General features: G+C 48.3%; 1 protein-coding gene across 3 annotated transcripts in view; it reads right to left on the bottom strand.

Annotated features, from left to right (window-relative positions):
* Nucleotides 1-12880, bottom strand: part of PRKCB (protein kinase C beta) — a 333375-nt gene that overhangs the window by 162038 nt on the left and 158457 nt on the right. For all 3 annotated transcript variants that reach the window (XM_045461584.1, XM_045461583.1, XM_045461585.1), the window contains 2 exons: nucleotides 3858-3969; nucleotides 3399-3527 (listed from right to left, as the gene is read on the bottom strand). In XM_045461584.1, coding sequence (XP_045317540.1) covers nucleotides 3399-3527; nucleotides 3858-3969 — 241 coding nt within the window. The remainder of the gene's footprint in view (nucleotides 1-3398; nucleotides 3528-3857; nucleotides 3970-12880) is intronic.

Genomic DNA, 12880 nt, shown 5'->3' on the forward strand with positions numbered 1-12880 from the left:
CAGCAAAGACTGACCATCCAGTAAGCTCAGGCTGCCAAAACAGAACGCCACAGACTAGGTGACTTAAACAACAAAAACTTAAGGGGTGCCTGGGTGGCTCAGTCGGTTAGGCATCTGACTTCATCTCGGGTCATGATCTCACAGTTCATGGGTTCGAGCCCCATGTCAGGCTCTGTGCTGACAGCTCAGAGCCTGGAGCCTGCTTCAGATTCTGTGTTTCCCTCTCTCTCTTTCTCTGTCCCTCCCCCATTCACACTCTGTCTCTCTCAAAAAAATGAATAAACATTTTAAAAAATTAAACAACAACAAACATTTATTCCTCAGAGTTCTGAAAGCAGGGAAGTCCAATATCAGGTGCACACCACTTCAGCTCCTGGTGAGAGCCCTCTTCCTGGCTTGTAGACAGCCACCTTGCCGTTGTGCTCTCACATGGTGGAGAGAGGGAAATCTATTTCTCTTCCTCTTCTTAAGCCACTAGTCTCATCAGAGAGCCTCACCATTACGATTGCGGCAACTCATAATTATCTCCTAAAGACCCCATCTCCAAATACTATTCCACTGGGTTAGAGCTTCAATATATGAAGGGCGGGGGAGGGCAATGCAGTCCACGGTGGACTGACCCTCATAGGCCACCTCCCTTGCCTCAGGGAGGGAGGATCAGGCTGACGCTAGTGTTCAATGGAGACCATTCTCTTCCTTAGCTTTTCCTGCTCTGTCCTCACTCTTCTCCTGTGAGAAGCCCCAATAAATCACTTGAACAAAAATCTCTATCTCGTCTCTATTTTTAGAGAACTCTGAAAACTGACAGCTGATGAATCAATGCTATCAGAACCCTGGGCATGCAGATATCCTGCCCCTGACTTTAAAGGAGCCAACTTCCCTCCTTTCCCCTTGTTATGGGTTGAATTATGTCCCCCCACCCAAGATATATTCATGTCCCAAGCCCAGTACTTGTGAATGTGACCTTACTTGGAAATAAGGGCTTTGTGAATGTAATTAATTTAAGATGAGGTCATGCTAGATTAGAGGAGCTATAATCCAATGACTAGTGTCCTTATAAGAAGAGGAACCTTGGACACAGAGACACCCAGGGAAGAATGCCATGTGTTGATGAAGGCAGAGACCGGAATGATGTACCTACAAGCCAAGGAACATCGAAGATTGATAGCAACTACTAGGAGCTAAGAGTGAAGAATGGAACAGACTCTCCCTCAGAGTTCTCCAGAAGAAACCAAGTCTGCTGACACTTTGATCTCACACTCCTGGCCTTGGAACAGCTAGAGAATAAACTGCTGTTGCAAGCCACCCAGTTTGTGGCACTTCAGGACAGCAGCTCTAGGAAATTATATACCCTTGGTTCATAGGCATATAGTGGGACTGCCAGGGAATCATCAGCTTGTGATCAAGATACACCCAAGCAGATCTGCAAATAAAGGGGAAGACTTTGACCCTTGAATTTGAAGGGATGCTATATTGTACCACATCAGAAAAAGACTCTCCAAGAAATGCTCCTAAGAGGTAACCTAGCAAAACCACAAAGGAAATACATGGGGGGGGGGGGAGAACCAAACTAAAAAGCAACCCAGTATATTGTACTAGAGAGTCCACCAGACCTAGATGATAAAGTGTCTTTCTAAGCCTATTTCCTGATGAGTAGAATGATACTACTACTCAGCTCATTAGAGTTACTAAAAAAATGTAAACGAGATAATGCCTGTAAGTGCTCTGCACAGTGACTGACACATTAGAAACAATTCCAAAGTTAGCTATTGCTTTATTATTGCCGTCATTACTAATGGTGTATGTTCCTGGAAGCCTAACTTCTCCTCTAAATTATCTTCATTCATAAAATGAGCATAGTAGATATTTCACAACGGTGTTGTGGGGATTAAAGAGATAACGTGAAAGGCTTTTTTACTGAAATATAGGTGGCATATAAATGCTATGTACGTTTGTATATAATGTGTTGATTTGACACATTTATATATTGTGATATGATTATTGCCAGAGCGTCAGCTAACACCTCTATCACATCACATAACATAATTATCATTTCCTTTTTTTTTTTTTTTTTTTTGGTGGGAACCATGGATGGACTTTGAGGGCATTATACTAAGTCAGGTCATGTGTACGATGGGTTCCGTAAATGTTGCCTGCCCCCAATAACATTATCTGAGCCGGCGTAGTTCCTAGAGAATGACACTAGAGGGCAGGAGGGTCTCATTTTTGCCCAACCCCAGCGCCAGGAAGCTAGGAAAACCCTCTTCTCCAGAACCAGCATGCTTCTCCCCCGGGTTCCTCCAAACATCCCTACGGCAAGAAATCGGCCACTTGCCTTCCTTTTAAAGGAAAAAGCAACTCAATGGAATGCACGTTTCTAAAGAGCTCACTGGGTATCATGAACCTCAGTTTAAAACAGGGATGTAGTTTACAGGGATATTTTTACATGGTTTAAGTAAAGCCCCTCCCTGCACAGAGCGACTGAACCAATCTGGGGCCTCAGAAGCAGACCCAATTTTTGCAAAATCAGTCCCTTCTGTGATCAGTTTCCTAAGTTACCAACTCATAAAACCTTATTTGTACGGATTAGTTATAAAGTCTGTAATTTGTGTCACAAGGCTTTGAGAGAGAATTCCTCCAAAGTTTTAGTCCTGTTCTTGTGTGCGTTTTACTGTAGCTTTATGGCTCAGTATTTACCAGTTCCGCACAGCTGCATTTCCGTTTCGCTGGAGTTCCGCATGTCAGGGCCAATTATTTCTTGAATGTTCTATTCCAGGAGCAACAGATGCCCTGCTCCTGTCTTCCCCTAGTCCCCCCTGCACCTCCCCAACCGGCTGTATTCTCCCTCTTTCTTAGTATGGATAGTTCAGAAGTGCAAAAAGTACAGGCAATAATAGAACGGGGACCAGCGCAGCCACCGTCAGGTTTAGGAAAGAAATATTTCAAATACGTGGAACGCCCCCAACGATGCACACTGCGTCCCTCCTCCTGCCCAAGTTGTCACAGTCTCAAATTGGGTGTTTGTCACCAAGACTATTTTCCCCACTGGGAAAGTCTGCGGAAGCACGAAGCATTCCTTCTTGGCTACCTTAAAGGAACAGAACTGGACACTCCACAGACAAGGAACGGGGGTGGGAAAGGGAGAGGGAGAGAAGGGGAGTGGGGACTTCCCCGAGCTCCAGCCAGCCCATCGGCTGCGAGTGGGAAGGGGGAGGGGTACACTTTCTAAGGATGCCTGCAGCGGGGAGGGACTGTGATGGGGGGTGGGGGGAGGAGGGAGGCAGGGTCACGCAGTCCCCTTCCCGCCCCTGGCACTGTCCATCCCTCCACCAGCTTCCCCTCCCCCAAAACACAGACGGGACCCGCGGAGCTGGCGCCGGAGCGCCAGCGCCACCTACCGACGACGATGAGGACTTCCCTCTCGATGTGCGCCTGGATGTAGATGCGGCCTCGGCGCTCGGTGTGGTCTGTGCCGCACAGGCTGGGGACGTTCATCACGCAACGCTTGTGCACGTTCATCATGCAGGCTGCGAGGGCACAGAGGGGCGCGGCTCAGGCTGGACCCCTCCCGTCCGGTCTCTTTAGAAGGGCTCCTCCAACCCCTTCCACCCCCCGGGCCCTGCCGGACAGAGGAGGTGGGACTTGTCTGTCCTCTCTGAGCCTGAGCCCACACCCTGCATGCCTCCAACGGCTCTGAAGCCAGCATCACTAACTTCAATGCCGCTACATTTGGGGGTGAGAGGCTCATCACTGAGCAACAGACAACTGGTACACCAGCCCACCCATGACTTGGGAGGCTCCAAACCACGAGGAGGCAGCCCAGCCACCAGAGGCCGCCACTGAGCAAATGTACTTACTGTCACATTTCATCCCCTGGTGGATGAGTCCATACAGCAGTGACCCGCAGTGGTCACAAAACGTGGGGCTGGAGTATGTGTGGATCTTAAACTTGTGCTTGCTCCGGGGGTCCTAAGGCCAAGAGAAACAAACAAGAGAGACCAGTGTCAGCGTGGCATGCCAAGGACTCACACGGCATCGAGTATCAGAGGAGAACTCGCCGAGAACTGCACCTGGCCCCCAGCGTTCCTCACACCTGTTAGGAACATCACCAGAGTTCTGCTCAGACGTGCATTTAATAAAGAGCTGTTGAACGAGTGGACGACTAGAACAGCAGGTGGTCCCACAGCAGCCCCAGTACATTTGCTGGGCTTCAAGTCCTCCAATCGAGAGCCTCACCCACTGACTCCTGCCTGAAGCGAGGCCTGCAGGGACAGCAGACAGTTAACAGTTAACCGGGTCCCCTTGATTCTGTTTCTTCCCCCTTTATCCTCTGCGCAAGCTTTGGGAACTTTTAGAGTGATCTAAAACCCAAGTCTGAGCATAAAACCCCCCTGCTTAAAGGCCATTTGTTAATACGTCATCACCTACAGAACAGAGTTCAACGTCCAGTGAAGAGTCTGCAGGTTGTGGCAGAGACTGCTAGTTTTTCCAACAATAGCCATTCTTTAATAACAGAACCCTTGAGTTTGAGCAGACAGTGTGGCCACCCAATTAGAGACCACATTTCCCAGCCTCCCTGGAAGCTTTGGTATGGCTGTGTGATGAAGTTCTGGCCAGTGGGATAGGTGTGCCTTTAAAAGAACGTGTACACGCCTCTCTGGCCCCTTTCCTCCTTTCCTCTGAAGGAGGAACTGGAACCAAATACCTCAGACCCGAACCTGGAGCCATGTGTTGAAAGAATAAAGCTACACTACTGGCCTTGGACTTTGTCCCATTGGGCAGACACCTCAGAGAAAACCTACCTTCTGTCTTGTTTAAGTCACTGTATTTGGGGGATATTTGTTACAGCAGCTTATTCGGTTCCCTAACAAGCATGCCCTTCACAACCTGGCAGTGTGGTACAGTGGTTAAAGGTACAGATTTTGGAGCATAAACTAGCTGGGTTCTTCTCAGCAGTATGACTTTGGGCAAGTGACTTAACCTCTTTGTGTTTCCGTTTCCTTGTCTATAAAGTGGAGGTAACGATAATGCTATAAGCTTGTTAGTCCACTGGGAAGAATAAAGGCATTCATCTGTGTACAGATCTTCGAACCAGCTGGCACGCTGTAAGCAGTACACGCTCTTGTATTATTATCCCTACATCTCCCTTATGATCCCACCTGTGTCCCCAAATACACACTCTGCTCTCGGTTACACAGGACTCGTTCATGTCCCTCTGGCTCGCACGGTATCTGTCTCCCTCGAGAGTGGCTCTTCCATCACTGCGCTCGCTACAAAGCTCCTTCTTCTCTTCCCCCAAAGCCAGGGGGAAAGCTACTTTCCCCGTGAAACAGTGTATCGCAGAAGTTGAGAACGTGGACCCTGGGTTCCCACCCAGGGCTCATCAGACACAGCAGCCTTTGGTACATGCCGCCCATCTCTTCCCTCATTCCTTCTGCTCGCCACGAGTTTACGGGTGCAGGTGCCTTCTTAAAACTGATATTCTTGCGGGGCGCCTGGGTGGCTCAGTCGGTTAAGCGTCCGACTTCGGCTTAGGTCATGATCTCATGGTTCGTGGGTTCGAGCTCCATGTCAGGCCCTGTGCTGACAACTAGGAGACTGGACCCTGCTTCGGATTCTGCCTCCCTCTCTCTCTGCCCCTTGCCCACTCACCCTCTCTCTCACTCTCAAAAATAAATAAACATTAAAAATTTTAAAAAACTGATATTCTTGCGACAGACAGAAAACAAACAGACACAATGAGTAGATGTTATTTCATGTGCTATTCAAGTGATGAGTGTTTTTCCTGAAAGATTCTTTAGATAAACTGTACTGAATTCTAGCATATGTAAAAAAGGTGAATTTTTCCTGCATGAAAACAATACCTTAATAAGGCTAAAAACATCTTAAGTCACTGAAGGCTTTGGGGGCATTCACCTTAGAGCTGAGAAATGCTTGCCTCAAACGCTCCAGGGAAACACCTGTTCATGACCAGGGTTGGCCTGTAGGGGGAGCTCAGGGCTTTCCCTCACTCCCCGCTCGCCTGGAAGCAGAACAGATCTGGTTGGTCAGATTCCAAGACACTGATTGGCCCGGCCTCAGTGGGCGGAGCTTGCACACGTGTGGAAAGGTGCACCTATCATCTTTCTCTTTCTGTCTCCTAGCTCTCTCAGCTCCCAGGAGGCGGGTGGGTTCAGATCCCGTGGTCCAGCCCCGAGAGGGTTGGGAGTGAGTGGCCTGGGGCAAGTTCTCTCTCTCTTCTTGGCTCTTGTGCTCTCTTTGGGTTCCCTGATATGTTGACCTTATAGAAGCCAAGAATTCCTTTTGATTACGGTTTCGATTTCCCGAAGCCTCCCTAGTATAGAAAAAAGGGGTCTCCGAGGGCCTCAAGAGGTCGACCTTGAGATTTGGGACAAAATCCCAAATAGTAATAAATGGCCTCCTTGCTGGGTTTCACTTTCCTCCATGTATACATCTCCTTAGAGTAACTTGGGGCGGGGAGAAGGCTTTGAGCATTTCTGACTAGGTATCACCAAGAACCTTCTCCGTCTCTTCATGTCTCTCCAACAACAAGAGATGCCAAGTGGCACAAAGAATGGGAAGGGAAATGAAACATTTACGGAGAGCTGCCCCTGTGCCAAGCGGATGCTGGATGTCTCACGCTCACTTTCTCCAGGCTTCAAGCTATTCCATTTGGAAGGTGCGATTCGTTTCCATCTTAGCGCCAGTGAAATGGGCCCAGACTAGAGAGTGAGATTTTCCCCAAGGTCACTCAGCTGGCCCACCGCAGCGTGGGGATTCACACCAGGGTCTGCCTGGCTCTGAAGCCGGGATGCACTAAGCTTCTCTCCCTGCTCCCCAACTTCATTAATGCCCCACTGTTCCGGTCCAGCTACAATAGCACCTCCTTCCTTCACTCATTCTCCCAGCAAGTGACTCCTGAGAGCCAGGGTCGTCCCAAGCATCGGGATACAACTGTGAGCAAGGAGACAGAATGCCTGCTCTCGCTGAATTCACACTCTAATGGCAGAAAGAAACCAAAAACAAAAGGAGACAAAACAAAAACCCCACACCCTGCCCTCCCAGATCTTCCCCATCAGAGCATTTAACCACTGTGTTGCAACTGCATGTTTAATCCCATGTCTCCAATGCTTAGCTGCAAGCAACACGAGGGAATTTTGCTCTGGGGCATATATTGTACTTGGCATACAGAAGGTGCTCACTAATAATGAGTGAGAGTTAGCATTTACTGAGCATTTACTCATGCCAGGAACTGTTTTCCAGGGATTGACCAGGCATTAACTCATGTACTTCACATAGCATCCCTGTGAAGTAGGTACTTCACCCATTTCACAGATGAGGGCCGAGGGGTGCAGTGACTTGCCCAGGGCCCCCCGGCCTTGGCAGCACAGCACTTTGCACAGTGGCTGGCACCTAGTAAGAGGTTCGTGAGCTGTGGTGGCAGCTGCGGGGCTCCATTCACCCCTGCTAACCACTGACAGCCCCTGAGCAATGCCCGTGCTGTTTCAGAAAATGGCTTGGGGAGTACCGTGCAAGACCGATTAGAGCCAGACAGGAGAAAGGAAGGCCAATTAGACAAGCTGCAGGGACAAGTTTGTGTATTTAGAGGCTGTGGAGGCTCCTCCAACCTTGCTCCCGGCTCCTGGGCTTTCAGGAGGGCTCACAGTTATAAGTACCAGCTCCACCCACCCACCGCCCCATCCCTCAGACCACCCAGACCAATCAGGTCATCCCCTGACCGCTGCTGTCCTCCACCCTTCTGCCACCTGGGAGAGCTTGGGCTAAAGCCACAGTCCCACAGCTGTGGGACTCCACGACCCAAAAGGAAAATCTCTCAGGGTGCCCGTCCATGCCTGCTCATGTCCAGCACCATCTCTGGGATGGGTGGGTTTGCACTTTGAGACATCCTACTCCCCCAGACACAGGTGACTGGTGCAGAGGTAGGCGCTTGGCTCAAATGACTCACACGTTTAGTGAGTGGAACACAGGCAGGCCAGGGGTCATGCAGCTTGGGGGATGAGGGGGCCATTTTTTTTTTACAGTGGGCTCCAAGGAACAGAGAGGAACAAAGACAAAAGGCCGCATGACCCGAGGGAAGGCGCTCCTGGTTCCCGTCCCTCAGGGGCCTGGCATCCTGTCCTCCAATTCCATCTGACTCTCCTGGGTCCTCTGTGCTTATGCCAATCCAAGTAGGCATCTATAACCTGCAGCCAGTGATGAGCATCAAGATGTTTCTAATCACTTTGGCTCAGGTACTGCCCACTGGCCAATCAGAAGGAAGAGCAGGTTCAGCGGTGCTGGGAGTTAACTCTTTGGTTGCTGGATCATAGAGAGGTGGTGGGGAGCTGGCAGGGGAAGAAATGGGGGAGAGGTAGAAGGAGAAGGCTCAGAGGGCCTGGCAGTTATTTCCCAACCAGTTTTAAAGTATTTCACGATTATCAAAACTGGTACAGTAATGTCAGTGCAACAGGTTAAACATCAGCCTGGCCTTGGAACAAAATGCATTCCCTTCCTAGCCTCGGAGGCTATGGCCATTGACCAGCTCTGGAATGAGCCTGGGGATCCACGTAGCCTCAAAGTCAGAACTTTCCCTATGGTCTTGTTTAGATCCCATCCAAAGAGCCCTCCCCCATCTTTCTAGTCGGATCCCCCCATCCCAGGCCCCACAGACTGGGTCCCCTCCAGTCCATGCACAGCCCATTCCTATCCCTGGCCTCGGTCCTCCTTGATGCTCAGAGGTTACAATCTGGAGCCCGTGGGCTATTATCAACTTTGCAAACAAGCTATATTTGCTTCATATGGTGCTTCTTAAAAATTCAAGTTAATTGACTACATTTACAAATCACGAAATGTCAGATAAAAATGTAAACCTCTGGCCCTTTTTGAAAAACCCCAACTTACAGCAACAATGGACACACATTCCCAGGGGCTGAGCAGGGGTTGCCCCCCTCGCATAGGGATAAGCCTTCCAGTTTTCCACAGTCCCTGCCATTCTCCATTGTCTTACACCAACCATGCCTGCTTCACTCATTTACCCTCCCTGCCTGGTCCCTGTAGGAATTTCAGTTTCTGACCTCTCTTAGAGCCTCCCACCCTCTCTACCTACAGTCCACTGGCTGGGAACCTACCGCGTGTCAACATGTCCCCTAAACTCCTGAATGAGTTCATTTGGCCCAGTGCCAAATGCTTTCAGAAATAGGTTTGAAACTACTGTATCCCCATCCCAGTACCAGCCGTTGATTTCTAGGGTCCCCGGTCATCTCTCCCACCCTGGGAGTCACGTCTCCACAAAGACCCTGGTATGATTCCTCTCCATGCTAGTTCGTGTGGTTGGGGTTCCTTCACGCTTCCTACTAGGCGAGCTTGGATTTCTGAGTTTCCTACCACTTCTGATCCTGCTCGCAGAGATTGCTCAATCACAAGAACAAAATGACAACGAGCTCCTGTGACTCTTACTGCCCCCACGAATCGAACACAGACTCTCTGCCTAGCACTGTGCCAACTGTTCTGTATCACATCATTAAATCTTCAGAAGGCCAATGGGGGAAGAGCTGTTATGACCCTGGTATTCCAGATGCGCCCATTGAGGCTTAGGGAAGGAACTTGTTCAAAGTCACAAAGCAAGAGAGTGGGAGAGTCACGACTGGAATCCAAGTTTGCCAGGTTCCAGAGCTACGGACAGTGGAGTTGGGAACACCTGCCTATCACCTGTCTGCCTCCCTGCTCCTTGGTGTCCCCAGAGGGTTTCCCACCTGACAGGGGTTACAGGTGACGGCAACCTTCATCTCACACAAACGCAGCACTGGCCAGTGACAGGCTGCGTGCGGTTCCTCACCACCACCCCCCAACCCCCAGGACCAGAGAACAGGCAGATCTCAGCTCAGCATCTTTGGTTCATCGCCTGACTCCAGGCACAAGCAGCTAAGGAGGAAGGAAGCACAGATCAGAAACCAAAAGGGAAAAAAAAAATGTTTAAACATCTAAGTCACAGCCCAAAATAGCCTTTCTCGGTCTGAATGGGCTGTGTGGCTTTGTTCGCAGGTGGGCCGAAATTTGGCGGAGCTGGGGCAAAGCTGCAGGAATCAGGAGACTGGATTGAAGCATAGAGGCCAACAAAACACACACCAACATCAGTCAGACGAGGAATAAAAGCAGCCTGGACATGTACAGGCTACAAAAGCCCCTGAGGGCACATTTCCCAGGAGGCAGCCGGGCAAGGTGAAATCGAAGATGGTGTGGAAATGCCAGCTGAACAGAGGGAAGGTTCCAAACAGGGGCTCTGGGGTTAACTGTGTGACCTCCAGCAAGTGACTTCACGTCTCTGAGTCTCTGGTTCTTGTGCACAAAGTGGAGATATAAAAACAGTACCCACTTCATGGACTGGCTTCATGGATCGGCTCCCCAGCACAGGGCCCTGCACACAGGAAGGGCAAGCTCTTGCTTCCAATGTCCCAAAGAGAAAAAATCATCGTGGGTACAGACTTCAGTCCTGAGCCATCCTAACTCTGCACATCCACATGCTACGTATAACATGTACTTGGCATTTTTCTTGAACTCAGCAGGCCTTTCACTTAAATAAGCCTATTTTAAAATAAAACTGTTTACAGAGTGTGAACGCGTGGGATTGATGTGCAAATTATGTTTTTTTCTAATACACCTTAAAGTGAAGGAACCAACTCCCAAAATAAAATTGTAACATGTGCGTCCCAACAGCGTCCATTGAGAGGCGGCAGAGACACAGATACATATATTCTTAGTGGGTAGGCCCACTGCCATTCGGCATTATCTATCAAAAGTACAAATGTTTCAAACTGAGGGTAGATGGGGGGTGGGAGGGAGGGGAGGGTGGGTGATGCCTTCCTTGAGGAAGGCACCTTTTGGGAGGAGCACTGGGTGTTGTATGGAAACCAATTTGACAATAAATTTCATATTTAAAAAAAAAAAAGTACAAATGTTTCTTCCCTGGTGACCCAACTGCCCTACTCTGGGAATTTATCCTGGAGCTAAACCCAAATACATAGGAAATAATATGTATATGTGGCTGTTCCCTGCAGCGTTATTTATAACAGCAAAATACTGTACATAAGCCAAGTGTTACAGGTAGGGAGCAGCTTAAATAAATCATAGCGTAGCTACACGGTGATATGCTGCTCAGGTGTCAGAAGAATGAGTTTTCTGCACTAAGAGGGAAAAACCTTAAGGGCATATATGTTTATTTATTATTTTATTTTTTATTTTATATTTTATTTATTACTATTAATGTTTGTTTATTTATTTATTTATTTATTTTTGAGAGAGAGAGAGAGAGAGAGACAAGTCAGGCAGGGGCACACAGAGAGAGGGAGGCACAGAATCTGAAGCAGGTTCCAGGCTCTGCACGGTCAGTGAAGAGCCCAACGCGGGGCCCAAACTCAAGGGCTGTGAGATCTTGACCTGAACCAAAGTCAGATGTTTAACCAACTGAGCCACCCAGGTGCCCCTTAAGGATATATTTTAAAGTGAAACTTAAAAAAAAAAAAAAGCAAAAAACAAAAAAACCAAGATGCAGAGGAGTGTAGGCTGCATGCTAACATGAAAAAGAGTAACTATATTCTAAGTTACTCATGCCTACATAAAAATACACTGTAACAGAAGCTAATAGAAGTGTTTGTCTATAGAAGCAGGAAGAAAACAAAATGTACAGACAGTAAGACTTCTCCAAAGTGTTGGGGCACCTGGGTGGCTCAGCAGGTTAAGCAACCAACCGACTTTGGCTCAAGCCATAACTCTTGGTTCGTGAGTTTGAGCCCCGCATCAGGCTCTTTGCTGTCAGCATGGAGCCTGCTTCCAATCCTCTGCCGCCCCTTCTCTCTTTGCCCCTGCCCTGCTTGTTCTCTCTCAAAATAAATTTTCAAAAAAGATATGGAAAAAAAAGAGTATTTAAGTATTTATCTGAGCGCCACAGAAACCTCACAGCAGGTACCCCAAATTGCAAACAAAATACCAAAGCTTCCTAAGAGCCAAGAAGCGCGGAAACCTTCACGGGGACTGCGTGGACTGAGGTTTTGGGAACATGAAATGTGGATCATGTGAGAACCTGTAATGACACACACGCACTGCGGTCAAAGGCGGGGGATTATAATTTGGTGAAGATCTCTCATTTTGTTCCTGGGAAGAAAGTCAACAGAGCCGATAACGCTGTGTAAATGTTCTTGCCCCGGTGACGGTGACTCGGTTTGCTCAAGCGTCTGATAAGCCCTGCCTTCTTCCAGCCACCACCCCTTTGCAAATAAGTAATTGTTCGATCGCAAGGCCAAGCTTCTGTTGTGTAAACTGGGGTAGAATTTTAAATATGATTTGCTGCATTAAGAGCTGCACTGGGGTCAATGTCAATACCAGGGGTTAATTAACAGCCACGTTCAAACCTAACACTGGACTCTGGAAGTTAGGAGCTTTTCGATGCAGGGGCAAGTTCTTTAGCCCCTTTTAAGTGTTCACTCCTCCATCTGAAAATGGGGTAACCATTATATCTAATTCCCAAGTTAATGAGAGTTCAGTGAATGAATGCATGGAAACTGCCTAGTAGTCTCGTGTGGAAATAAACATTTAATCCGTGTTCACTGTTACCATGAATTTTCTGTCCATACCCTTTGTCTGTATTTAAATTCAAACCTGTTTCTTTCTAACTGACTTGTAACACATGTCCCATATAATTATTAGGGATATGAATCATTCACCTACAATACACGCAGTAAATATTTTTGCAGTTTTTCATTTGCCTTTTAATTTTGTTTCCCCTTTTTCAACATATAATAAGGCGTGTATGTGTGTGTGTGTGTGTGTGTGTGTGTGTGTGTGTTTAAATAAAGTGCCAATTTTTCCCTTTTCTTTGTAGTCGGTG

This window comes from Leopardus geoffroyi, chromosome E3 (genome assembly GCF_018350155.1).
Source record: "Leopardus geoffroyi isolate Oge1 chromosome E3, O.geoffroyi_Oge1_pat1.0, whole genome shotgun sequence".
Classification (NCBI taxonomy): Eukaryota; Metazoa; Chordata; class Mammalia; order Carnivora; family Felidae; genus Leopardus; species Leopardus geoffroyi.